The sequence below is a fragment of the Gracilinanus agilis genome, chromosome 2 (assembly GCF_016433145.1).
Source record: "Gracilinanus agilis isolate LMUSP501 chromosome 2, AgileGrace, whole genome shotgun sequence".
In the NCBI taxonomy this organism is placed as follows: domain Eukaryota; kingdom Metazoa; phylum Chordata; class Mammalia; order Didelphimorphia; family Didelphidae; genus Gracilinanus; species Gracilinanus agilis.
The window spans coordinates 671162330-671190294 of record NC_058131.1 but is presented as its reverse complement, the minus strand read 5'-3'; the positions used below and the strand labels follow the sequence as shown (position 1 = coordinate 671190294).

At 37.4% G+C, this 27965-nt stretch overlaps 1 protein-coding gene across 7 annotated transcripts in view; it reads right to left on the bottom strand.

Moving 5' to 3' along the window:
* Window positions 1–27965, bottom strand: part of USP54 (ubiquitin specific peptidase 54) — an 82828-nt gene that overhangs the window by 29578 nt on the left and 25285 nt on the right. For 4 of the 7 annotated variants that reach the window (XM_044659075.1, XM_044659079.1, XM_044659077.1 and 1 more), the window contains exons 3-11: window positions 16284–16418; window positions 15311–15424; window positions 15084–15166; window positions 14572–14677; window positions 14324–14470; window positions 12279–12428; window positions 8613–8781; window positions 1734–1865; window positions 523–903 (exon numbers count right to left, since the gene is read on the bottom strand). In XM_044659075.1, the coding sequence (XP_044515010.1) occupies window positions 523–903; window positions 1734–1865; window positions 8613–8781; window positions 12279–12428; window positions 14324–14470; window positions 14572–14677; window positions 15084–15166; window positions 15311–15424; window positions 16284–16418 (1417 nt within the window). Of the gene's footprint in view, window positions 1–522; window positions 904–1733; window positions 1866–6598; window positions 6770–8612; window positions 8782–12278; window positions 12429–14323; window positions 14471–14571; window positions 14678–15083; window positions 15167–15310; window positions 15425–16283; window positions 16419–27965 lie in introns of all 7 variants that reach the window. The other 3 variants (XM_044659073.1, XM_044659074.1, XM_044659080.1) reach the window with 2 other exon arrangements.

Here is a 27965-nt window from a genome sequence, read left to right as displayed (position 1 = left end):
CCCATTTCTAGGCCTGCCTCTTCATCTACTGAACCTCGCAGCTTTTAAAGACCTTTCATAACTTAGGCCTATTACCTTTCCAGTCTTTTTACACTTTACTGCCCACCACATATTCTATTGTCCAGTGATACTCAACTCTTTGTTGTCCTTGGCTCATGACACTCCCAACTGTTGGTTTTCACTGGCTGTCCCCTCTATCTAGAATTTCCTCCCTCATCATCTCCACCTACTAGCTTTCCTGACTTCCTTCAAGTTTCAACTCAAAACCCAACTTCCACATGAAGCTTTTCCCAATTTCCCTCAATGGCAGTTTTCTCTCTGGTAATAGCTTTAATTTACCCTGCATATATCTTGTTTGTGCATGATTGTTGACATGGTGTCTCCTCTATTAGAATTTGAGCTTACTTTCTGGCACCTAGCAAATGCTAAGTTAATCCATTCAGAAAACAGGGTTTTCTACATGTGTGGTTGTGTTAAATCAGCTTTGTCCCACTGTCAGTTTCTCCCCACCTGTCCCCTTACCTGGGTCCTCAGAGAAAGGACTGAGTTGGGTATAGCCGCAAGAATGCTTCCTTTTGTCCTTACTGAAGATGCTGTCAATATTCAGAGACTCACGTTTTGGTCGCCATGTTGGACGATACTTGCTGGAGGAACTGGATTTAGACTCACTGCTGGTGCTTTCTACTTCCCAGTCCTGACAGTGCAAGGGCAGGCTCCGAGGGGGTCGTTTTTCAGTTTGGTCTCCTTTCCCCACACAAGGAGATCCTTGGTTGGTTTGGGAAGTCAGAGATGGTCTACTATGGATGATATTGCTAACTGTTTCTTTAAAATCCTTTAGGCGGTTGGTACTGCTAGATGGCTTGGGGGCACTCCTGGGGGCTTGCTTCTCCTTTAGGGTTTCTCCTAAAGTCCATGTATGAACAAACACAAACATGAACTTTCATATTACACTAGTAAGATTATCAATATCCTTTCATTCTATACCTATATCGGTGCCATGAACAAGGAGGCGCAGATTTCATTTTAAGAAGGGGCAGGGAACTAGGAAAGGACCCACTTGTTACAAAAATATTTACAAAAATGTTCGTTTTGAAGTGACAAAACTGAAAACTAAAGAGACATCCACTGATTTGGAAATGGCTGAACAAATTGTGGCATATGATAGTGATGGAATACTATTGTGCTGTAAGGAATGATGAATGGGGTAATTTCAGAAAGAGCTGGAAAGATCTGCATGAACTGCTGCAAAGTGAAATAAGCAGAACCAGGAAAACACGGTAACAGTAACAGTAACACTGTGGATTGATCAACTGTGAAAGACTTAGTTACTCTCTGCAATACATTGATCCAGGTCAGTTCTGAGGAACTTAGGACAAAGAATGCTCTCCACCTCCAGAGAAAGAACTATTGGAATAGGAATTCAGAAGAAAGCATATGATTTTTCACTTGTTTAATTGGGTATATGTTTTGGGTTTTGGTTTTATGAGATTATTCACTTTTTAAAAATGAACAAGATGGAAATATGTTTGTATGATAATACCTGTATAACCCGAATTGAATTGCTTGTCAGCTCTGGGAGGGGGGAGGGATGGAGAGAGGGAGACAATTCAGATTATATAACTTTGGAAAGCTTATGTGGAAATTTATTACACGTAATTGGTAAAAAAATTTTTTTAAATTAAAAAAAAGAAGGGGCAGGGATAGCTAATGAGGAAACAAGAACAATGACTGACCTTCACTGTGGTACCCAGAGGACTGTGGCTCATCCCCTTTTCTCCTGGTCCGACCAGAGTTCCTCTTACGTTCTGTCAATGAACCCTTTTTGGTTATATGCTTTTGGTTACATTCACTGTCTGTCAGATGCCCTGAAAGAGGAGAGAATGTGAGGGAGAGAACAGAAACATGTAACTACTTCCATGGTAATCCTGAAAATAAGATTTATTTGACTGTGACTCCCACCCCTGCCAAACCTTATTGGCATCATTTAAAAGTAGTGTGACTTCTGAGAAAGATCAAATGAGACTATATTATAAAGCACTTAGCACAGTGCCTGGGAACAGAGTTGGTGCTTAATAAATGTTTATTCCATTCCCTTTCCTTCTCCTTCAAAACACATCAGGATTGAGGGTTGTCTAATTTTGCTCACTTATTTTCATACTCTCAATCTAAAGGCACAGTTTGCTTCTCACACTTCTAAAGATTAGATACAAACTAAACTTTGGATACAATATCATTTGAGATACCATAACCTTTACCCACAGTCCTGATATTAATATAGGATTTTTAGGACCTGGAATTTAGTTTTTATCATTTATACAACATTTAAATTGTCTTTTTAACTATGGGGATTTCTCATCTTTTTGTTTTTCAGTTGGGTTTGACTCTTTGTGACCCTATGGATCACAGCTATCCTTGGGGTTTTCTTGCCAAAGATACTAAAGTGGTTTGTTCAAGCTACATTTTGGATCATCTTTCCTTTTTTTCCAACTGTAGTGGGTCCAATAAAATACTAAATGTACCTTTTCCTTTTATTTATGATCTAAAAAAAAGAATTCAAGTCCTTAGTAAGTAAGCCTGAAATAAAAATCTGGCCTAATTCAGTAATACTACTGACCTAACTTCCATCACTCCCCAGATCCTCAGGGCTTTTCCTGAAAGTAACAATGCAATGGGGATAGTATCTCACATGCATGCAAATTCTACTCTAATGTCATTGGTTGTGGACAAGCCACACTGTACTTTAGCAATTAGACATGAGAGAAAGTGAAGAAACATTAAAAAGCTGATTTGGGAAAAGGGAGAGCGAGAAGGACAGATAAAGGAGGAAAAGGAAGGAAAAAGAAATTAATCTTGACTAACTGAAAAAGGATCATCTTTCTTGCTTCTTTTTTAATGTCTATCAATAGCCACCACATGTCTCTTGTGTGTGTGTGTGTGTGTGTGTGTGTGTGTGTGTGTGTGTGTTAAACCCTTACCTTCCACCTTAGAATCAATATGTGCATTGGTTCTAAAGGAGAAGAGTGGTAAGGGCTAGGTAATGGAGGTTAAGTGACTTGCCCAAGATCACATAACTAGGACATGTCTGAGGTCATATCTGAACCCAGGACCTTCTGTCTCTAGGCCTGGCTCTCAACCCATTAAACCAACTAGCTGCCCCCTCAAAAATATAATTTTAATTTAATAGTGTTAGAGAGTAGCTGGGGGGCACTAAAGTTAAGTTACTTGGCACTGGTCACAAAGACCATATGGGTCAGAGGAAGAATTTGAATTCAGGTCTTCATGACTCCAAAACTGGTCCCATGCTTCCTATCACATAATTGGTTTTCTTTTAAAATACAATCTATGCTCCTCAAAGGCAAGGATAACGTTTGTGTAACCTGTCCTGAATTGTGTTCACTGCATAAAGGTATATAAACCTAACTTAATGTGATAGTAATGATCAGTGTCAGAGATAGAGGCAGAGATTCCAGGAGCAACATATACTGGCGGCTCTGAAAGCATCCATTCTACAATGATCGGCTGGAAACCAAAGCTGAACCAACCAGCTGCTTTCAGAGGCAAACATTGAGCATTTAGCTGGAAGATAGGCTTAGGAGGAATGCACCAACCAACTGAGATACTGTTGTCATTGAATGGATAGTACTCATGAATTTCCTGATTGAGAATGCAATACAGAAACCTATATGCACACATAGGAAATTGTGAAAAATCCAGGTGCACAATTGGTTATCAGACACCTGATGAGACAGTGACATTCATTTACATTCATTTAACCAAACGCCCAATGTTCCATCTTGTTGCTTACTCTGACTGTAGTATTATTCTATTCTAAGTACCTACTCTCAGGAAAGGAAGAGGGAGGAGCTGGGAGAAATGGACTGTGAATTAACCTGCTCCCCTGTAAGGGTTCAGTGAACAAACTGATCCTCTCCTGTGACTGAGGCTACTGTCAACAATGACATAGAATCTATGGGACTCTGATGAAACTAAATACCTTACCCCAAAGCCTCATGTTATGTTCTAAAAGCTATTCAGTTTATAAGCATTCCATATGAAAATGAAGGATCAGCAAATATATTTCTGGGAACATTGACACTGTTTCCATATTTTAATTTAATTCACCCTACAATCATCAGTTTCTTCTGTGCTCTTATCAAACACTATATTGATTCTTCCTGAATAACTTGGGTACTACCCCAACCCTTACCCACAGTTCAAAGCTACTTTTCTCCATAGTACTCAGAATGATAGAACAAATATTTTACTGACTATTGTATACAAAGCGCAATGGTTGGTACTAGGAGAAATAGAAAATTTATATAAGACACAGTCCTGGTCCTTAGAGAACCTATGGTCTAGTAAAGGAATCAAATACCAAAACAGATAACTCATAAAAAAAAAGCGCATTAGAGAACTAGAAAACAAAGTGGTATGTGAGATCTGAAGACATATATTACTACCAATTAGGAGACCCAAGAAAGATTTTCTGGAAGAAGCATTTGAGTTAGCCTTTAAGAAAGAGGCAGAAATTTAACAGGAAAAGGAAAAAATTCAGCAGGCAAAGAGGCATTAGAGACCACTACTGACAAAGGGAATAACATGAACAAAGGTCAAGAGGAAAGAAAGAAAGCACAGGATGTGTTTGGACAGGAAAGGGAAAAAGAGAGAGAGAGAGAGAGAGAGAGAGAGAGAGAGAGAGAGAGAGAGAGAGAGACAGAGAGAGAGAGAGAGAGAGAGAGAGAGAGAGAGAGAGAGAGAGAGAAAGAGAGAGAGAGAAATAGGAAAGAAAAAAAAGAGGAAGAGAAGAGAAGAAACTTAGTTGAGTGAAAGTGTAGAAGGGAGTGATTGGGATAAAACTAGAAAGGTAGTTCAGCATTAGATTGTGAAAGCCCTTGAATGTGAAGCAGAAGAATTAAAATTCCATTTGACAGTTAAAATAAAGAGCCATTGAAGATTTTTGAGCAGAGGCATAACATGGCCATATCTTTATGTAAGAAAGATTATTCTGCCAGAAATAGGTAGGATGTCTTAGAGAGGATCTATTGGCAGGATATTACAATTGTTTAGGCCAGTGGTATTAAGACTCTGTATTAGCAGCAGAAAAAGATCTGGTAATATTCTAATAGGATCAAAGGGGAAAAGAGTAATGTTAAAGTTAGGAACATGAGAGGCAAGTTGACTGATTTTGCCACAGGTTTTGGAGAAAAGATAAAGAATTTTGTTTTGGATATGCTGAGATTGAAGAGTTGGTGCAGATGTCTTTTAGGGAGCTGAGATGTGGGTCTCAAGGCTATGGAAGTAAGCCAACAGGAGCAAAGAGAAAGAAGAAAAGGGCCAAAGAAAGGTAGAGCCTTTGAGTATATCCACAGTAAGCAGTCAGAGGATGAGGAGCAAACAAAGAAAACTAAGGAGAGGTTAGAAAGCAGTAGATTGGGTCTCTGAAGCCAAAGACAGAGAGAATATCTAAAACTGGGCAGGGTGATCAACAATGTCAATAACTACAAGAGAGGTCAAGAAGATTGGAGATGGAGGGGAGGCCACTGGATTTATTAATCACTGGTTACTTTAGAAAGAGCAGAGCATCAGAAATAGAAGCCTGATTTGCAAAGGGTTGAAGAGAAAGTGGGTTATGAGGAGATAGAGCTACCAGGTGTAGGCAACTATTTCAAGAATTAAAGCAAGGAAAATGGCTTCACAGGGCAAAAATGTTAAGGGGAGGAATTTTTTTAAAGTTTATTTAATTAGATTAATTTAGAATATTTTTCCATTACACGATTCATGTTCTTTCCCTCTCCTTACAGCCTCCTCCCATAGCCAACAAGCAATTCCACTAGGTTTTACATGTGTCATTGATCAAGACAAGGGGAGGAATTTTTAGAAATGTTAGTAGGCATATAGAGAGAAACCAGGAATAAGATATATGAGAAAAAAAGTATGATTTTTCCAGTAAGTCCTGGAGATGGTAGGAGGGAAATGAAATAAGAAGACTAGGTAGAGATTAGTCTTACTGAAAAATAGAGTTATTTCTCTGTGATGACAGGGAAGAGGAAGGAAGATACTGCTACTGAGAAAAACTGAGGGAATTTATGTGAGATGGTCTCTATCTCCTCTAAGCAGAGTAAGAGGCTGGTCCATATGCCCTACGTATAGAAGTAGGAAGAATTTGAAAAAATTAATAACCTATCCACAAACCTGTTCTTTAGCCTATAGTCCCTTTTCTCAGGATCTTTCATATAGAAATACCAAGGTAAAAATGCAAGCAGAGTCCTATGTATGCACACACAGGATTATCAGGGCACTAAAAGGACAGAGTCACAAGGACAGAAATGACCTTGATGTCAAATAGTTTTCAATGACCTGTGCCTAGAATAGGCCTATATAATGGGGAACATCCTTTCAGGCTGTCCCATGATACTTTCACATCCATTCTCAATCACTTTCTTCCTTATATCAAGCAGGGTCCTTCCACTTTCTTTGCTCTTCCTTGGAGAAGCCTCACTAGATGATTTCAATGCTTCAATCTTACTTGAGTACCTGGGACTCTAGTGACTGTTCTATCGAACCAGAGGAGTCTTTCCTTCCCCCACAATCTTCCTACCTGTGTCCCGACTGCTCTGAGATAGAGAGTCATTCTCCACATTGTAGATAACTGTCCCCTGCGAATCAGATGAGAAGTGACTGACCACAGACTCATGGTGGGAATGTTTGCAGGGATAGCTGTCTGTCGATGAATCTGTTCGAGTATCACTGGAGATGGAAGGCTCCCTCCCTGAAGAAAGGAGGAGATACACAAGCAGGGTACAAAGAAGATAGAAAAACAGAAATGTCAGTAGAGGTTCAGAAAGCCAAAGTCAAAGCCCCTCTAAGACAAATGAGCTAGAAGGTTATAAGCAGACTAGCTTAAAGAATATCCACTTAAACAAAAAATTGGTGAAATCTCAGTTTTAACTTGTGAAAGTCCTCAGGGCTTTGGGAGAATGTGTGGGTCTAGAAACGGAGAAAGGGAATTACCTATTCAAAGCAGGGGCAGCTTATCAAAACTAATCATGATGCCCTGAAAATCTTCCTGATCAATCTTTTTTCCATTTTACTTTGGTAAAGTAAAATTATACTGACTGAAATTCTGATAATTAGAGATTCATGTAACAAGTTTTCTTATTATTTGTGTTAGTAAGTATATCTAATAAAATAGGTGAATTATTTACACCTGAAATTAACTAATTCAATTAGATTATTTTTGTCCCTAATATCTAGAAAGACTGCTCTAGAAAAACAAATGTTTTGAGTGGGGAGTCTAGAGGTTGTGGAATGGGAGGCAAGGGATTTTTGAAGCATGAACTAATAATAATAATAATAATAGCTAATATTTACATAGCATTTACTAAGTGCCAGATACAATGCTAATCACTTTATAATTATTTGATCTTCAGAATAACCTCAGGAGATACATACCATTATTATCCTTATTTTACAGGTGAGAAAACTGAGGCAAACAGAAGTTAAGTCACTTCCCCCAGTTCACACAGAGGTCAGATCTGAACTCAGATTTTCCTGAGTCCAGGCCTGGTGCTCTATATACTATTTTGGAAGACTGTGGATTTAGGGGAACACAAAGACATTGTGGATCATCTCCAGTTCATAATGTCTATATCTTGTTTGCATGTAATTGGTAGCACATTATCCCCCCATTAGAATGTGAGCTCCTTAAGGACAGAGATTATATAATCTTTTGTCTTTCTTTGTACTCCAGCTCTTAGTACAGTGCCTGGCAAGTAGTAGGTACTTAATAAATGCTTTGACTGACACAGGATTCTGAGAGAAAAGGGCATTAGGAGATAGGATAGGGAAGTAGAAAAAGAACCGAAAAGATGCCAAAGGCAAACCATGTATATTTAAAAATTTTACGAAGGGATAGTCCAGGATGAGGGGAGACCAACATCGTCCTCCTCTTTAGACCAGAGGTCAGACTTGTATTCTTTCAAACAGCTACATTACAAATGAATTTTTGGAAGACAACCTATTAAAGTAGTAGGACCTGGCTATTCTATATCTATACCTTGTAAACAAAACCCCTTCATCTCTAGGAAAAATATCATATTTGCTATGATCAGACAAATTATTTCCTCCTTATTAATCACATTGGTCTTTCTAGATACATCTCCTTGGATATGAGTAATGATAAGAAATCAGCTATCTATATCAATATTGTCATACTAGTTAGTGATGTTTCCATTACAAGCTGAATATCTTAGATTTAACCAATGGAATTTTTTTTGTTTTCTTTTTCAACTAGTTATATTTAAAACTTCTTATTTCATTTTAAATTTGCTTAAAAATTTCTTTCTGCTTTGTTTCTAGAGTGTCAGTTTAGTTCTCAAGTCAAATGGGAAGCTGGTCTAAGGCAGGAACCTCAAGGACATCCTTGGTCATTTGGATAGGACTATCATGTGACACCAAATATGAAATTGATTGAGAGGTAACCAGGCAACAAACTCCACACAGCATCCTTTCAATTTATGCTGGTCTACATGCTAATAAGTTTGGAGAGCTAACTGGATAGCCAATGGACATGTCCAAAAATCATAGGAAAGCACAAGATTGAGGTTGCTTACCCGAGTCTTCACTATCATAGCATGTCCTGCTGTATGACTGAGGCTCCATCTGAGGAGGTAAATCCTGGGTAGACACTGGGGTACCCTGGGGGTCAGCATAAAGCAATAGCAAAGGCTGATAATGTCCCTTGATGCATTTAGTTACCACGTCTTTCCACTTGGGCCCAATCTGAAACAGAAACAATCAAGACGGTAAGAATTTACTCTACCTCTGTAGTTCAAAATGCTTATAGAATCAAATAGTGTGTTCAAACTGGAAGAGACTTTAAAAGTAATCTTCTCTAACATCATTTTAGAGATGAAGAAACAGAGGTTCAGAGAAGAGAACTGGCTTGCTCAGGATCAGCCTTGAAATCAGGCCTTCAAAATCAAAGACTAGTACTCATAGGATTACAAACTGAGAGCTAAAAAGGACCTCAGAGCCCATCTACTCTTGATAACAGAACTAAGGTCCAGAGAGGTTTTGTCCAATGTGTAGAGAGTGAATGACAGAGGCAGTTTATGTTGCTGCCTTCCTTGGTCTCTTGTCCTGGGCATCTCTACTGCTATTCCATATTACAGCCATTCTATATGGGGTGTAGCTATATGAACATAGGCACTTCATTACCTTCCATCTCTTTTTCAATTTAGAGCCCTTTGGACATGATCTGCAAGATTCTAAGCAAATATACATTTGCTAGATCCATGTGTGCTCAATCTCTTGCCAAGAGTTAATTATTACTATATTTTAAAACTAAGTCAAACTGCTTAGAAAAGATGATCGAGACATTTAGTCAAAACAATGTACAAGGGGGGAAGCTGGGTAGCTCAGTGGATTGAGAGGCAGGCCTAGAGATGGGAGGTCCTAGGTTCAAATCTGGCCTCAGACACTTCCTTGCTGTGTGACCCTGGGCAAGTCACTTGACCCCCATTGCCCACTCTTACCACTCTTTCACCAAGGAGCCAATACACAGAAGTTAAGGGTTTAAAAAAAAAAAAAAAACAATGTACAAGGGAGTCAGCTTTGCTCCTAGTTTGAAAGACTGACAAGAAATAACAGAGGCAATGACCCAGTAAAGGTCCTGCTCTGTACACCAAACCAGTTGTGTTTTTAGCAAAGATGAGATATTTGTAAAGCACTCTGAACAGTGCACAGAATATGCACTATATAAAATGCTTATTCCTTCCTCAACTATATTTCCCTTTAGTGGCCAAACTGCTCATCTTGTTTTGGCAATGAGTAAAAGTGGAAGAAAATCAAGACAATTTTCATATTACTTAGCACTATTTATTTACATACCTATTACCATTGTAAACTTACCACATTCTTTCTAATTATGGTTACAGTTAGAACTCTCCCTTGTCAATGATCTCATCATAATGGGTTTGGTTCATACCACGCTAGCTATATAGCATACCATGGCTATGAAATCTCTAGTCTTCAAGGTACAATCTCCAAAATGTTTTCCTATATTCTGTACAGCCTTCGAGGGCCTCCATCCCCAACAAGTTGACTTTGTGCTGTCTGTTGTTAAGGGAATTTGGGACTTCACTGAATAAGCCAAGGTATTATTGAATCCAGTATTAATAATTCTGCCCTCTGCTCACCTCATAAGACAAAAAACTCTCGGCCTTTATAAAAGGGAAAGATACTAAAAACTAAAAACAAAACAAAACAAAAAAAACCTTCTGTGGCCTGAACCCAAATACACTAGATGGTTCTGGTATGGATTTTTCCACACTGTTTTTACAATGTTTTTCAAATACTGATGGTAAGTTAACATTTAAATCCTGGGAGTCAGAGTGCTGCTTTTTGATCCAATCCAATAAATGTTTATTAAAGTGTTTGCTATGTGCCAGGCATTGTGCTAAGCACTGAGGATACAATTAATAATTTTTTTAAAAGACAGTCCCTGCCCTCAAAGAACTTATGATCTAATGGAGGAGGCAACACTCAAAAGGAGGCAGGAATACTGAGGTGGGGTGGGAAAGGGGAAATGGGGGACACAGTGTTCCACAGAGTTGAAACCAGGGAGAGCATCAGATACAGAGTGGAGTGAGTTGAGAGTCCAGTTTTTGTTCTTTAGAAAGGAATACCTTAAGAAGAGTTTGGTACTCTACCTTCTAGCCCTCCAATCAGAGGAGAGAGGACACTGAGGGAGCTGGTATCAACTAAGGCTTAAGTTAGTAGCATGGTATCAACTGAGGCTTGACTTAGACTGGGCAGCTGGGTGGTACAGTGTATAGAGTGCTGGACCAAGAGTCAAAAAGACTCCTTTTCCTGAGTTCAAAACTTGCCTCAGACATTTACTAGTTTTGTGACCTTGGTCAAATCATTTAACTCTATTTGCCTCAGTTCTTCATCTGTAAAATGAGCTAGAGAAGAAAAAGGCAAACCACTCCAGAATCTCTGCCCAGAAAATTCCAAAGGAGGTTACAAAGAGTCAGATACAACTGAACAACAACAATGATGAGAATAGAGGTGATGAGCTTAACCTGGGGGGCAATTTTATTCATGGAGATGAAATCAGATAAGGCAGAAATATTTGTTGAGTACCTCCAGAAGGATTCAGCAATGTGTCTGACATATTGGGCAGGAGGAAATAAGGGGGAAATATACTAAAGTATAAAATATTATGCCTTTGATTTCAAGGAGCTTACAATCTACCTGGGAAAACCAGAGGGGACTGTTTATACTAAAGAAAGGAAAGAGGGAGAAATGGGTTGAAATATGAGTAAGAAGTTGGTTTTGCAGGAGTTGGTCTGGCCACATACTAGGAACTGATGACAGAGGATTCTGGGATCTGGAGAGAGGTTTTGAAGGGACACCAACATAAATGAAGGGGCTTTTGCTTCCTGGTCCTATAGCAGATAGGAGAGGAGGTGGCTGAGTTCTGCTGTTCCTGCTGTTATAGATCTATAGTGAAGTTGAAGTCGAACCTTTTAGACCTTCTGGGAAGTACCTTTCCTCACTTCAAGATCTACATCTAAGAAGATTCTTATATCAACAAGTCTGATCTAATATAGATTCAATGTTGGTGTGGAAGGTGAGGGCTAGCCCAACTGGGTTGAACTCAGTCATCAACCTCTTACACATATTTCAACCCATTTCTCCCTCTTTCTATACTAACAGGGTGTGTGTGTGTGTATATATATATATATATATATATATATATATGTATGTATGTATGTATGTATGTATACACACACACACACACACACACACACACACACAGAAAGCAACAATCCAAGTATGCTGTATAGGACTATGATTCAAAACCTTGAAAAGGCAAGGTACCCTGAGAAGAAGAGACAAGACAGGGTATATGACAGGCAAATCATATCATCACCATACCTGAGGCTCGGAAAGAGACAGTTCAGGACCCTGGAGCCTGAGCCAAAGGAAAAACAGAGAAGCCACATACCACTAGCTTTGCTTCTGGTCTGGAAGGTCCCTCAAGTCAAAAGACTTGTTAAGATTTGAAAACTGTGATCCTGGGCAAATCATTTAATATCCCTGAGCTTCTGTTTCCTCATCTGTAAAATATGGATAACACCACTTCCCTCACAAGATTGTAAGAATCAAACAAAATAATGTATGTAAATTGTTTGCAAACCATAAAGTACTAAACATGTGCCACGTGTTATGATGATAACATTCCACTCAAAGCACTTGGATTTTCCTACCTCTTTGACATGGGCATCATCAAAATACATCCATTTGCGGATCTTTGTTTGGAAAAAGAAGGTAGAATAATGTTTGCCATAGTAACAGATCATTCCCACTAAATACAGTTCAGACTGCTTAGCTCGGTCATCTGTCACTCTGAAAAACAACTGCAAAAAAAAAAAAAAAAAAAAAAAAAGAAAGAAAAAGAAAACAGAAGAGCCATTATATACATAGCATTCTCAGAGTATTTCTCATCAGGTTCAATGTTTTTATAAATATTATCTAATATTTATAAAATTACTAACTTTCCCTCCCTTGGCAAATAAGATAATTATTTTGATAACTACAATGGGAATATGGGAAAGGGCAAATGTTCTTCATTAGGAATAATCCTGAAAAAGTAAAAAGTAGGGAAAAGGGAAAAGATAAGTGGAAAATAAGATAAGTAAAGATGGGTGAAAAAGAAGTAGAAGGGCTATGGCCAACATGAGTTTGAGATGAGATTCTCCAAAAAAGGAGGTTACTCTTCTAGAGACCATCACTTACATAAGAATAGGACATATGAGTCTGGGAAATGCACAAACCACCTAGAAATTCTATTTTTTTCCAAGTCAATACAATTAGCTGGCCCACAAATATGACTTTTAACTGAGGGCACTGGCAGTATAAGATAAGTATCCTTATCCTACAAGTAACTCCTGTCTGTTGGTCCAGTCAACATTTACTAAGTGCCTCGTCCAGGGCACTCTTGGGGATATAAAGCAAAAGGAAATCTAGTCTTTGTGATCTAATTGGGAAGATAAGATAAAAATAGGAACCTTAGAAAAATTAAGTTAAAATTAAGACAAAGAATAATTTCTTTGGAAATTTTAAGAAGTTAAATGATACTGTTAGCTGAGATAATCAGGGAGAACTCAACCTGTGGGAGGGAGAGGACCTAGACCGTAGTCCCAGACATTAATTATCAAATATGGCTCACTAACATATGAAGGAACCTCCAGATCCCTTCAGTCACATGAGGCCTGGAAGTGGCACTGGCCATGTACAACACCAGCCCTACTTCTGAAAGTCTCACCCCCCATAGCTCTTGTCTAGGGAAGCAGCCATTATGGAAATTCAACTTAGCAATTGCTTCCCAAATGCTGGTAGTGCATGCCTTCTCAGTAGCCACAGTTACCAAAGACACAGAAAAGAAAATTCTTGCCATAAAGTCCTTGGCACTGTTAAATAATTAAAAATCAGAAATATGTTTTATCAATGCAAATGACACTAAATGAGATGCATTAGCATCTGCTTTGCTATTATAGCCAAAGTACCACAGAGCCTCATCATCTGACTTGAAACTGAAACCTCTAATAGGCACTGTTTCCTTGTGAGCAGAATTCTATTTGTATTCCCAGTGTTGTGCTCATAGATTCTTAATAAATACTTTTCATCCATCCAGCCATTCCTTATTCTTCTCCTTACCTGGCAGAGAATTTAAGTTGTATCCACAGCTTGGCTGTATTCAACTTGGTTGGCACAGGCCTATGCTGGTAAAGTCCTGTTTCTGAAGTCTTTTCCCTATATACTTCCCTGAATTTCACCATTGAGAGATTGCTGATTGCTTCCATTTGTTCCCATCATCATCCTCAACAGGCACTAGCTCCACACCAATTCTGCTCCTCCCTGTCTTCCAATACTACTTCAATAAAGTTCACTGGTCCTCTTTGGTCCTTTGTCCAGATTAACTCCTATAGCTGGAATAGCACGGTGCTGGGCATGTAGTAGATCCTTAATTTTAAAGAATCAATTAAGCAACAAACATTTATTACCCAGGCTAAGTCTTATGTCCTTCCTATCCTTTAAGGTCCACCTTTTCAACAAAAGTTTTTCTACCAATAACTCAAATGAGGTACTAAAATTTTCTTCATTTAATATAAAGGTGACTCTCTTAAATATATTAACTGTCACGTACATTATACAGGGATATTCTCTCTTCCATGTTTGATAGAAACCACAATAAAACAATACTAGGATTTCACAGAATTTCAGATCAATTTTTAAGGAGAATGAGACTCACATCCCCGAGTTTGAGGCAAGTACCCAGGCTGTGGATGACATCCTCTGCCAGGTCTGAATGGTCTGAGTCCCACACCAGCCCAATGGTGATAATCTGTGGGGCATTCATTAGTACACGGCGAATCCGAATCTTCTCTCCGCAATTACTCTGAAACATGTGGATACAGTCACTCTTGCTGGATTCCAACAACTTTTGATGAATCAAGTCCTATTCCCTGGTCCTGCCTTCCTCTTTCAACCCTCACTTACTGGACAGTTCCGAAGATCACCCATGGTGCTGGCTTTCTGTAGCAGTTCACCAAACATGCCTGGGGAAGGTTTCTCTCGTCTCTCCAACATACAAATTGCCTGGTTGCTTCAAGATGATAAATGAAAAGGTGATGAAGGCAGGAGTTTCCAAAGTTAAAACAAAAATTATTCACAAATGCCTTAACTCAATTATTCTGCTTATTTCTCATGTCTACATCAAGTCTCCATGGACTAGACAAAAGCAATGAAAAAAGCTATGATCTTCCCAAGATATGAATATTCAAAGGGTTCCTATTCTTTCTACCATTTCACTCAACAGAAATGGGTCCTAGGAAAGAAGAAGAGATTGGAAAGGAAAAAGAGTGAGACTAAAAGCTATTTTAAATATTTTCTGAATATCCATAGTACCCAGAGGTATTCAGCAACTGCCTCAGCAAAAAGAACCCAAATTATCTACAGCCTCAAAAATTAAAGCTCAAAAGTCTCAGTGAAGTGAAGCCATTAGAACTTACCAAAGGGACGTGGTAGAGATGTAATGTACCATCTGGATAAAAGGCAGTGGGTCAGAGGTGGCACCACAGCTAGTACATACACACTAAGGCAGAAAGAAAAAACATACAAACAAGGCACAGTCAGATGCCCTTACCTGTCAGTTTTCCCATATGATAGTTCATACCCTGGTCAAAGAAGATTTGGAAAGATTGGAGGCCTACAAAGGAAGTCATATGCAACATCTCACCTGCTCAAACAAAGTCATTGCAAATTTCTGGTGAGAGATGCAATGAGCAGCAGTGCAAATGTCTTCTCTGGTTTCATCTGCGATATGGAAGTGAATCCTCATCAGCAGGTTCTCCTACCAGAGGAGGAACAAGAAGGTAAAGTAGGCACAGATAGTGAACTAAGCAGTTCATACAGAGGAATGGAAAAATGGGGGCCCGGGGAAGGCAGCTATATCTCCTTTTCCTACTGATCTTCAACTTTTCTTCTGACAGTGGAGAAATGCATCCCTTAGAGCAAGGGTCAGCAACGTATAGCTCTCGAGCCATATCTGGCTCTTTTGAGGGCCAGATATGGCTCTTTCTGTAGGAGCCATAGAGTCAAATTTTTTTCAGGTGCTGTTACAGGAGCGCGCACTGTGAGCACTGTATGGCTCTCATGAAATTACATTTTAAAAAATGTGGCATTTATGGCTCTCATTGCCAAAAAGGTTGCCGACCCCTGCCTTAGAGGATCCTAAGATTTTAGGAGCAAGAAGACCCCTTTAGAGGTCTCTGGCTATCTCACCATAAGGCAAAAATAATGGATTTTTGTCACCATTCAAAAACAATAGGCTTCCTTTTATCTTATGTGCTTAAAAATTTAATTCAGGTCAAGAAATAATTCTGAAAGTAACTGAAGTACATCACACTTATGCCAGGAGCCCACTTCCAAGTGAGACATTTACTTCTTTGATGTAACATATATTACTCACCCCTAATGGGGACCCTGGATCTTCTGAGGATTACAAGTAAAGTAGACAATCCAGAGTATAAAGGAATTAATTTGTCTGAGCCAACATGCACTGTAATATTGGGAGAAACTTGCTCTGAACTATTGGAGAGAACAGTTCTAACAGTCAGGGTAAAGACATAGTTATTTCCAAAAAGGAGCTCAGGTACCATAGTGAAGGGTCCATGGTTCCCCAAATAAGAAAATAGAAAGTAAATACTTACAAAACATTCAGCAGCATCATCCATAATACCTAGCTGGAAGCGCTGCTCATCCTGAAAAGTCTTTGCCAAAGCACTTCGGAGTGTATCAGAAGGAAGAACTTTTTCACTGCTACATTGAAACTGGTTGAAGATTCCCTGTGGCAAAGAAGTTAGAAGGTGGAAAAAGCACAATGTTTTTATTAAATCTCTACACAAGTATTTTCTGCCAAGTACTTTTATAATACAAAGGCTACCAGGGTAAAACTTACTGACATATTTAACACTACCATAAAACGATCAGGAGAATAACCTAGTGCATAAGAGTCTCATCCTTCTATCCAGGTCAACTTTAGGAAATTGAGGGTCAGTGTTAAGTGACTTGTGTGATGGTTAAAAAGCTAGTATGTGTGTGTGTGAAGGGAGGTTTTAAGTTAGGTCTCCTTGACCCCAAGTCTAGCATTCTATCAGCTACACCATATTATCTATTGGTAATCCTAGTTGGATATTCAAAGACAAAGTGAAACAAGTTCCCTCAAAAAGCATTATTCTATAGGGTTGGGGAAGGTAAAAAAAATATATTTATAAACAACACAAAGTAATCTCAAGAGGGAAAAGACACAATTATACTAAACAAGTGAGGCTATCAAGAAAGACCCCAGAAGATATACCTAAAACTCAACACTCAACTAGTAAACAGATTTTGACTTAACATAACAAAGAAAATCTAGCTGTGTGACCCTGGGCAAGTCATTTAACACTGCACTGCCTGGCCCTTGAGGTTCTATCTTAGAATTGGTACTAAAACAGAAGGCAAAAAAATCTTACCAACATAGTCTAGAAATGAAAGGGAAAGAATCAAAAGAGAGCAAGTTCCCTGTTCCTGGGTATCTTTTCAATTAGATGACCACCAATGAGAAAATGCTGTAGAGAAGATTCATACTTTAAAGCAGGGAGTGAATTAAATGACTAAGTTCCCCTCTATCAGATTCTATTATTCCATGATTTTTCCATGGTCACATATATAATGAGTGGCCATGATGAGCCTAGAATTTCAGGCTCCTTGTTTCTAGTATAATTCCCTTTCTACTCTAACTCATTTTGATTAGCTTTCTTCTTTCTTTCTAACTTTATTTTTATTTTAATAATAAATTTCCACATAGGTTTTCCGAAGTAATATAATCCATACTGTCTCCCTCCTTTCTCCCTTTACCCTCCTAGAGCTGACAAGCAATTCAATCTGGGTTATATATGCATTATTATCATGCAAAACATTTTCCCATATTATTCATTTTTGTAAGTGAATGATCCTATAAAAACCCAAACCCCAAATCATAAACCCAGATAAACAAGCGATAAATTATATGTTTTCAACTGCGTTTCTACTCCAACAATTCTTTCTCTGGAGGTGGATAGCATTCTTTGTCAGAAATCCTTCAGAATACACTTGGATCACTGTTTTACTGTTAGTAGTAAAGACCATCACATTTGATCATTCCACAATATTGCTGTTACTGTATACAGTGTTTTCCTGGTTGTACTTACTTCACTCTGCATCTGTTCATATGGGTCTTTCTAGCTCCTTCTGAAATCATACTGTTCATCATTCCTTATAGCACAATAGTATTCCATCACTATCATATATCATGTTTTGTTCAGCCATTCAACTGAGGTACATCCCTTTAAGTTTCCAATACTTTGCCACCACGAAAAGAGCTGTTATAAATATTTTTGTACAAGTAGGTCCTTTTCCATTTTGATTAGCCTGCTTAATAGTTGTCTTCAATACAGCTTCCCACAGATATACCCACTTTATGCCATTATTTCACCACAAATGCCTCCAGATATGGAGTATTACATAGTAGCAAGGACTACAATTCAGTGTTATTTAACAAGCTTAAGGACCAAGAAGAGAAATCCTACAGCAATCATCCCAACCTCCCTTGGTTAAAATAGTTATCGGGTTGACAAGCTTCCCCAAATACTATTCATTACTGTTGGGCAATATCCTATTTTGCCATCCTCAAAACCTAATCACCACTCAAAGGACAAGATCTTGGAACAGAATATTTCTTACCCATGGTGTTCCTAGTCCATACCAAGAGCAAATAGAGTCCCCAAATTAGATTCTCTTAGAAGCAATTTTATATTTTATCAGTTGTCTATAGGATTCTCTAGCCTTTTGATACTTTGGGATCTAGGAATGGAAAAGGAGAGAAAGGTAGGAAAAAATTCCAGTGGCTTCAAAGCGCCTAACATCAAAAAGATTTGTCCAGCTTGCTTTCAAGAACTCATTATACCAAAGCAGATTCTAGCAACCTCTGTTCCATGCCAAAGAGGAAGATTTTCCTATATAATAATAAAGCCAATAAATAATAAAGTGGAGAAGGAACAAGTATTACAACATTTTTTAAAGAGATGAGAAAGGTAAGTGACAATGATAATAAATTCAGTTATCTGAAAAACCTTTACACCTTTCCTTATGAAGACACATCTCTATGCACAAATCTGTAAACATCATTTCATCATATAACGTTAACATGTATGAATGCAAAGAGTCATGCTAGGTCATTAAGGAAATCTGATATGCCAATGGCTTTAATCCTCAGCTCAACAAAAACTGTGATTCAGAAATTACTTCTACCTTGTAGGACCTCTCCAAAATCTTCCCAGTTCTGCTTCCTATTATCAAAACCAAAAAATGGGAAGGCTTTGTATCTAACACTCCAGAGAGGAAAACAGAACGTCTGGGCCCCACCTGAAAGAGCAATTCAGTAAATGTACTCTGACAGATTTAACACTGATGTTCAGACATGTTATCATATCCATCCATGTACTACTTTCATATTTCTAATTACAGTAAGCTTTTCCCCTACATACTGAGGCTCTGAATTGTCTCTGTCTTCTTTTTTTTTTTTTCTCAGTTTAATTATTGTTATTTGTCTTCTATTGTCAGGAATTGAGCTGGTGTGTTCGAGATGAAGCTGTCTGAGCCTGTCCAGAATGCAGTTGGTGGAGCTACAGATCCAAGAGAAGCTGTCACACAAAGCCCTTCTGTTAAGGCAGCACACTGACCCCCTGTGTGCCATGCTCCAATTGAGCACTGGATCTGGAACTGGCCTCCACCCATTCCCTTTTTCACCCTCCTCCCACCTTTCCCAGAGGGAGAGCTTGTTCATACCAAAGAAAGCCAAGAACATTTAGTTCAGCAGTAAGAACAGGTGGCAGCTCCAATAAGGAACAAAAACTGGGATTCTTCCAATTGCTGAATTCCAAAGCAGAGAACAAGAAAGGGCATGAGCAGGAGGCATTTCTCCCTGAAAGGTTCTTAGAAAGTAGGAGCCAAGCAGGCAAAAGAAAAATCTACCTTTGAGGATCACCTCCTCTTCCCTAAATAGTAAAGTTGAGGAAGTTTCCTTTTCTTTCCTGGCAGAGGGAAGCTCACTCCAAACTATTTTTTGGTCTGTGTACAGTTTTTTTGGACTTAGAGCAAAAGCAACAAGATTTTAATAACCAGAAGCAGGTACTTCCTCAGCAGTCTTCTTCAATGGCATAGCAAATATTTCTGTCTACATGAGGCCTTAATTACTTGCTTAATTATCAAAAATAATATAAAAAGATAAAGACATTGCAAGCACAAATATCTATGTATTCTGGAACCTACAAATGTAGCTGTAACTCAAAATTTAATGATATTATATGAGTTGAGTAAAAGGAAGAGAACAGTAATCCTTTACTATGTGCCAGACTCTGTACTAAGCACTTTTACAATTATCAGACATCTCCTGATCCTCACAACAACCTGGGGAGATAGGTACTATTATTCCCATTATTCAAATGAGGAAAGACCGAGGCAGAGAGAAGTTATTTGCCCAGGATCATAGTTAATATGTTTCTAATGCTAGATTTGAACTCAGAACTTCCAGATTCCAGGACCAGCATTCTACCTCATCATTAAGCTACCTACAGTTCTAGCCTAAATTTGGGGAAGATGAAAAAAACGGTTGATTAATTTCTTCTTTATGTTTCCCTTGTCCCGCAACTAAAATATATATATTTTAAAATTTTTATCTGGATACATTTAAAGACAATGTTTAGACAATTAAAGACAATGAGTGATGTTGAAAAAATGCTGGTATAAATAAATGGGTTCAGAACTGGTTGACTTGATGGTACAATTAAATGAGTTCAGAGTTGGTTGTTTGATGGGACTCAAAATGTGTTGATTAACAGATTAAAAACAATCAGGTAGAAGAGATCTTTAGCAGAATGTCGAGTTCCTTCTTGACCCTTTTCTGATCAACATTTTTAATTAATGATTTGGATGATGTTATGAAGAAAATTAAGAGTTTAGACATTTAGTGAAATTAGTATCCAGGCTATCAGATAAGACCTAAGGGTTCCAATGATGGAATAGTGGCAAGGAAGGAAGTGATTCCTGAGAGACTCTGTTATTACTGAGAGCAGTTGGATGCTGGTGAACTGCCTCTAGTGGAGAGCCCAGGAGAGTGGATTTGTCTCCCAGGAGAAACACCTGCCTGTGGGAAATTCAAGTTGTCATACTAGTGGTCAAGATTCAGTCTCTAAAGGTAATCACAGAGCTGATATCACTGCAAAGTATGCTGCCCCAAAAGCTCCAATTTATGTCATGAATTTAACATCTATTGATTTTGAAGATCTAGAAAAAGCATATATAGATTCAGATATCCAGAAATGGAAGGATAAATTTGGAGCTAGGAAAGAACATGGGCTATGGATTACTGATACAGGAAGACCATTGTTACCAAAAGACTTATATACCTATTTGTGTTAAGCCATCCACACAAAAGGTCACTTTGGTACACAAGCTTTTGTAGATTCCATCAAGAGACAATGGGTTGAGCCTGGAATAAGTACTGTTGCAAATAAGATCTGTAATAGTTGTTCAGTCTGCCAAAAGTTTAATCAAAGTGCATTCAGAAAGAGAAAGAAACCTTTGGGTGGTAGACCTTTAGCATATTGTCCATTTGAGAGTTTACAGATTGATTACATCTGTATGCCTAAAGCTGGGAGGTACAAGTATTGTCTTGTGATTGTTGATAGACTGACTAAATGGCCTGAAGCTTTTCCATCAAATACCAACACAGCAAGCTTTGTGGTGAAAGTGTTACACGAGGAAATAGTTCCTAGGTTAGGTGTACCATTAACCATAGATTCAGATAAGGGATCTCATTTTACTAAGGATATCCTTAGAAGAGTCTATGAAAATCTAGGAATAACACCTAAATATCATGTTCCTTATCATCCACAAAGTTTAGGTCAGGTGAAGCATATGAATAGGGAACTCAAGACTGTGGTTGGGAAACTCTGTGCTGAACTCATCTCAAATGGCCAGATATTCTTCCCATAGCTTGGTTTTACCTATGTACTTGACAAGAGCAGATCTGCATATATCATCATATGAGATGTTCTTTGGACATGCTCTACTACAAAGACTTGTAAGGCTGTTTATACATCACTCTTAGGAGGTGATTGCCAAATTGCTTCATTATTTAAGTGCTTTACAGCAAAGGCTAAGAGAATTACAAGATATGGGAGTATTAATTCAATCTGGTTCATTGGATTATTCTCTTCATAATTTTCAACCAGATGATGTGGTCTATGTGAAAATTTTGCCAAAACATTAGCAACTGAACAAAGTTGGGTAGTTCCTTATACAGTTGTGTTAGTTTCACCATCTTCTGTAAAAGTATTAGGTAGAGATTCGTGGTATCATTATTCTCATATTAAATTAGCTCAAGGTATAGATAATGAAAAAGGAGGAGGAGGAGGAGGAGGAGGAGAAGAAGAAGAAATTGTGTAAATTTGAGATATTCAGTCAATTAGAGTCTGCAGTCAGAAAGTTCAATAAGGAGAGGACCATTCCAGCAGAAGAGGACATTTGGATGGTAGAGCACATGGATGAAGAGGTTTCAGGATTTAAGATTTATGAACATTGTACTAAGACTGATGAACTTATAAAATTGAACTGATAAAGACTTTGTTTTAAAGGAATTTCCAAAGAAGAGAATTCATCATGGACAATTTGGACAAATGGTTTGAAAGGATTTTGGGTAATGTAAATAGTGTCACTACATATTCATGTACATCCAACATTACACATAATACTATCAAGAACTTCAATGGAGAAAAGGAGAAGAGGAGAAAAGGAGAGAAAAGAAGATTTCCTCAAAGAATGGAACATCATAAGGAAAAAGGAGACATGAAGTTTTGGTAGGTATCATACATCCAACAGTAATATATTGCAACACAATATAGCAAAGTGACAACATATCAAATCAGATACATAAAAACACAAACATGTTAGGATACATTGTATTTCTTATGGAATAAAATGATGTATAAATACTAATAAAATTAGAATTAGCTATAGGATAGGTATTAACAAAGGATAGTTTAGTTAATAACAAAATTAGCTAGTTATTAAGTTAATATTTGGTTTGACTAATATACTAATAACATAGGGATATTTTAGAATAGTTTAAGGAAATAGATAATAGTATTAGATTAGATTAGAAGGTAAGATAAGGTAACAAATGTACATTACAGTGCAAATACAACAAACATAAAATGCATTACATGAAGAACATATAACATACTGTACAGATCACACATCACAAAATAATGTAAATAGATGTGTAAATAAGAGTAAATAGTGTGTATATATTGTAAATTGTATTATAGTATAAGTATCGTATATATGAAGGATGTATACATGCACATTTGATATGCATTATATGTACATATGTATGTCACACATATATAGTGTGTATATATTATACATGTGTATCATATGTATATATGTACAAATGTAAATTCTGTGAATAATTTGATATTAATTGAGTTGCAAATATTTAAATGTAATTTGCAATGTTTGTATTTTTCCAAAATGTTTTGCATTTATTAGTTAGTAGAATGTTTCTGTATTAGTATAGGGGTTATGTTTGATGGTTTTGTTTGAATTCTGTGTTGATATTTCAAATTGGTTGTCAATTTTGTTAATTTTTTTACTTTGTAACTTGTTATTCTGTACTTTGAACTATGTGGTCAATGTATTTTTCCCTTTACCTTTCCCTGTTAAAATCCCTAGAGTAGGGTAGAGTAAGATAGTGTTAGATAGGATAGAATTAGTGTAGGTTGTTTCTTATTTTGGGTTAGAATTTTAGTTTAGTTTGTAGTGCACAAATACCAAAATATTGTGTGGATCACTATTTTTGGCTTTGCACAAAGGGGGGAACTGTTATGAGGAAAATTAAGAGTTTAGACATTTAGTGAAATTAGCACCCAGGCTGTCAGATAAGACCTAAAGGTTCCAATGATGGAATAGTGGCAAGGAAGGAAGTGATTCCTGAGAGACTCTGTTATTACTGAGAGCAGTTGGATGCTGGTGAACTGCCTCTAGTGGAGAGCCCAGGAGAGTGGATTTGTCTCCCAGAAGAAACACACCTGCCTGTGGGAAATTCAAATTGAGCAAGAGGATCAGATTTGGGTGGTAGACATCTCAGGCTGATTCAAGCTCCTTGTCTTTACCTTTTTGGATTCATTTTCTGAGGACCTGTGCTGGATCATCACTGGAACAGAAATGAACTCAAGTTGTGAGACATCCATTCACCTTCCAGCCTTTTAGGCTAATCCAGGAAGCTTGGGTTAGAATAGTGTAGATCCTGACCCAGCTCCCAGTCCCTAAGTTTTGTCCTAAAATACTTAGGTTAGGGTGACCTCTCCCTATATTACTTATCCTTTAAATTCATTATTAAATAGTGATTTTTAACTTCCTGTTGTTTCTTTCCCATAGTAAGGTACCCCTGGCTGATGTAGTCTGAGAGTTAGTTGGATCCCAAATGCCATTCACTCAAATTGTCATAGCCCATTTATATTTGTATTAAGTAGTTATCCCTCTTCACCCTTCATTCCTCCTTAATCCCTTTCCCCCCCTAGAAACCCCTGTGTGTTTATTTACCCATACAAGTGAGAGCCAAGATGGTGAAGAAGGTACAGGGACCCCATCTGATTTCTACCAACTCGCCCTCCAAAAAGCTATGATATAATGCCTCAAAATGAATGCTAGCACAGCATAACCCACAAAATGCCAAAGTGAAGTAATTTTTTGGCCCAAAACAAATTAAAATCCTAGAAAAATCAACTAAAAAATAGTCAAAATTATTAGTAACTTTAGCAAAGTTGCAGGATACAAAATAAACCACATAACTCATCAGTATTTCTATATATTTCCAATACAACTCAACAGCAAGAGTTAGAAAGAGAAACTCCATTTAAAATCACTATAGACAACATAAAATATTTGAAAATCTATCTGCCAAGGCAAACATAGGAATTATATGAACACAACTACAAAACACTTTTCACACAATTAACACTAGATCTAAACAATCGGAAAAACATTAATATTGCTCATGGGTAGGATAAGTTAATATAATAAAAATGACAATCCTGCCTAAATTAATTTACTTATTCTCAGTGTCATATCTATCAAATTACCAAAAAAAACTTCTTTATAAAATTAGAAAAAACAATAAAGTTCATCTGGAAGAAGAAAAGATCAAGAATATCAAGGGAACTAATAAAAAAAAAGTGAAGGATGATGGCCTAGCAGTACCAGATCTTAAACTGTACTATAATAAAGCAGTGATTATCAAAACAATATGATACTGGCTAAGAGATAGATGGTGGATCAATGGAATACACTAGGGATAAATTACCTCAGCAATATAGTGTTCTATAAACCCAAAGATCCCAGCTTTTGGGAGAAGAACTCACTATCTGACAAAAACTGCAGGGAAAATTGGAAAACAGTATGGCAAAAATTAGGTTTAGATCAATTATCTCATACCCTATACTAAGATAAATTCAAATTGGATAAATGATAAATATAAACAGCGATACTCTAAGAAAATTAGGTGAAAATAGAATAGTATGCCTGTCAAATCTATGGGAAAGGAAAGAATTTAAGACCAAACAAGAGATAGAGAACATTACAAGATGTAAAATGAATAATTTTTGATTCAAAAAATTTGAATAATTAGATAAATTAAATTAAATTTAAAAGGTTTTGTACAAACAAAATCAATGCAACAAAATTAGAAGGGAAGCAACAAATTGGGAACAAAATCTTTATAACAAAAAATCTCTGACAAAGGTCTAATTTCTCAATTTATAAGGAGCTAAATCAATTGCACAAAAAAATCAAGCCATTCCCCAACTGATAAATGGGCAAGGGGCATGAATAGGCAATTTTCAGATAAAGAAATCAAAACTATCAAAATCACATAAAAAAGTGTTCCAAATCCCTCCTGATTAGAGAAATGCAAATCAAAATAACTCTGAGGTACCACCACACACCTAGAAGATTGGCCAATATGACAGTAAAGGAAAACAATAAATGCTGGAAGGGATGTGGCAAAATTGGGACAGTAATGCATTCCTGGTAGGCTTGTGACTGGATCCAATCATTCTGAAAGATAATTTGAAATTATGCCCAAAGGGCTTTAAAAGAATGCACGCCCTTTGATCCAGCAATACCACTACTAGGTTTGTACCCCAAAGAGATTAAAAAATGGAGATGGTACTGTTTACACAAAAATATTTATAGATGTGTTTTTTGTGGTGGCAAAAAATTGAAAAATGAGGGAATGTCCCTTGATTGGGAAAAGGCTGAACAAATTGTGGTATATGATGGTGATGGAATACTATTTTGCTATAAGGAATGATGAGCTGCTTAATTTCTATATGAACTGGAAAGACCTACATGAATTGATGTGGAGTGAAATGAGCAGAATCAGGAAAACATCATACATGGTAACTGAAACATTGTGGGATGATCAAATGTAATAGACTTTGCTAATAATGGCAATGAAATGATCCAGGACAATTCTGAGGAGTAAATGAGAAAGAATGCTATTCACATCTAGATCAAAAACTGTGGGAGTAGAAATGCAGAAGAAAAAATATGATATATCACTTGTTTATATGGGATATGATTTGTGTTTTGGTATTTAAAAGATTACTCTATTACAAAAATGAATACTATGGAAATTGGTTTTGAGTGATAATACATCTATAACCTAGTAGAACTGCTTATTAGCTCCAGGAGGGGGGGAGGGAAGAGTCCATGAATCAGGTAACCATGGAAAAGTATTTTTTAAAAAAACAAAATTATATTTAAAAAGAAAATTAGAGGGGTCCCTTTGCTGGCTCTGGGTACAAGAGACTTGTCACATTGCCCATTCACAGAACCATGTTGCAGTCTTGGGGCATAGTCACAGGGTGAGGAGGAGTACCAGCATACACCAGCACTTGCAGCCACAGGGGAGCAGGGGACCCTGGTCACAGTACCAGGGAGGAAAAGGAGTACTTGGGGTTACTCACAAACCAGAGCACAGATCTAGAGTGTATTAAACACACCTCTCCTTACATCATACTATCTTGGAAGAATTGAAAGCAAACAGATTCCTAATTCTAGCTTTGAAGGTTGCTGCACAAACAAAACAAAACAAAACAAAACAAAACAAAACAAAACAAAACAAAACAAAACAAAACAAAACAAAACAAAACAAAACAAAACAAAACAAAAAACAGAAGCTTGGAACAATGCTCCTTTCACCATAATTACAGAGCCCAACTTTAGTTTTTTAAATTAAAAGAAAAGAAAAAGGCAGGAAAATGAGCAAACAATAAAAAAAGAAACAACACAGAAAGTTATTTTGGTGACGGGACACTCAAACTCAGAAGACAACACCAAAGTCAACACTGTTCCATCCAAAGCTTCTAAGAAAAACATAAATTGCTCTCAAGCCCCAAAAGAATTAATAAATGAAGGAGATCAAAAAGGATTTATAAAAATCAGACAGGAGTGCTGGGGGGCCATCAAATCCCTCCTGAATGACAAGGTCTCAGGTGGGATCCTAGAATCACAGAGTGGATTCTAAGGAGGATGGTTACTCCGACTCAAGATTCTCCCCGCGTGACTCCTCTCTTAATAACACTCCTTATTGGAATCATTGTAATTAGTTTCTCTACTCAGCCCAGGGAGATACAGAAGATTAGTAAAGGCTATTTCTAGAGCCTTTACAGACCCCCTACAGACTCCTAGGAAATTCCTACCTTTACATGTAATGATACAGAAATTCCCCTAAAGATCACTCCATAAAAAAACAGCAATTAGTGAGTTAATATTAAAGATTTTAAAATCCCAGAGAAACTGCACTTCAGATTTCTCAATCCCCATACACAGAAACTTGGAGAATTGCCTTCAAGCTTCCCTGGTCCTTGATGTGGAAAGGGAGGACAAGGGATGAAAAATATATCAAGTTACTGTACTGTTTTCATTAACCCCACAAGTTCAGAGAACATACTAAACTTACCTTCGAAAAATGAAAGGCTATTATTGAAATAATATTTGGACCAGCCTAGGATTATTGTATCTTTTGAAATCTGCTAGTGTAGGGAATCACTGCTTGATTAATCATGTAAGAACAAAGAATAATCATCCCTGACTTGATTGGTCAAAATGTAATTAACTATTGTATTAAACTGTAATGCATGAATTGCACCTCATGGATGGATGGAAAGTATAATTTCCAGCCCAGTTACTCCATGATGAATATTTCTTGCCAAAGCTTTGCATCTTTTGTTAATCTAAATAGAATA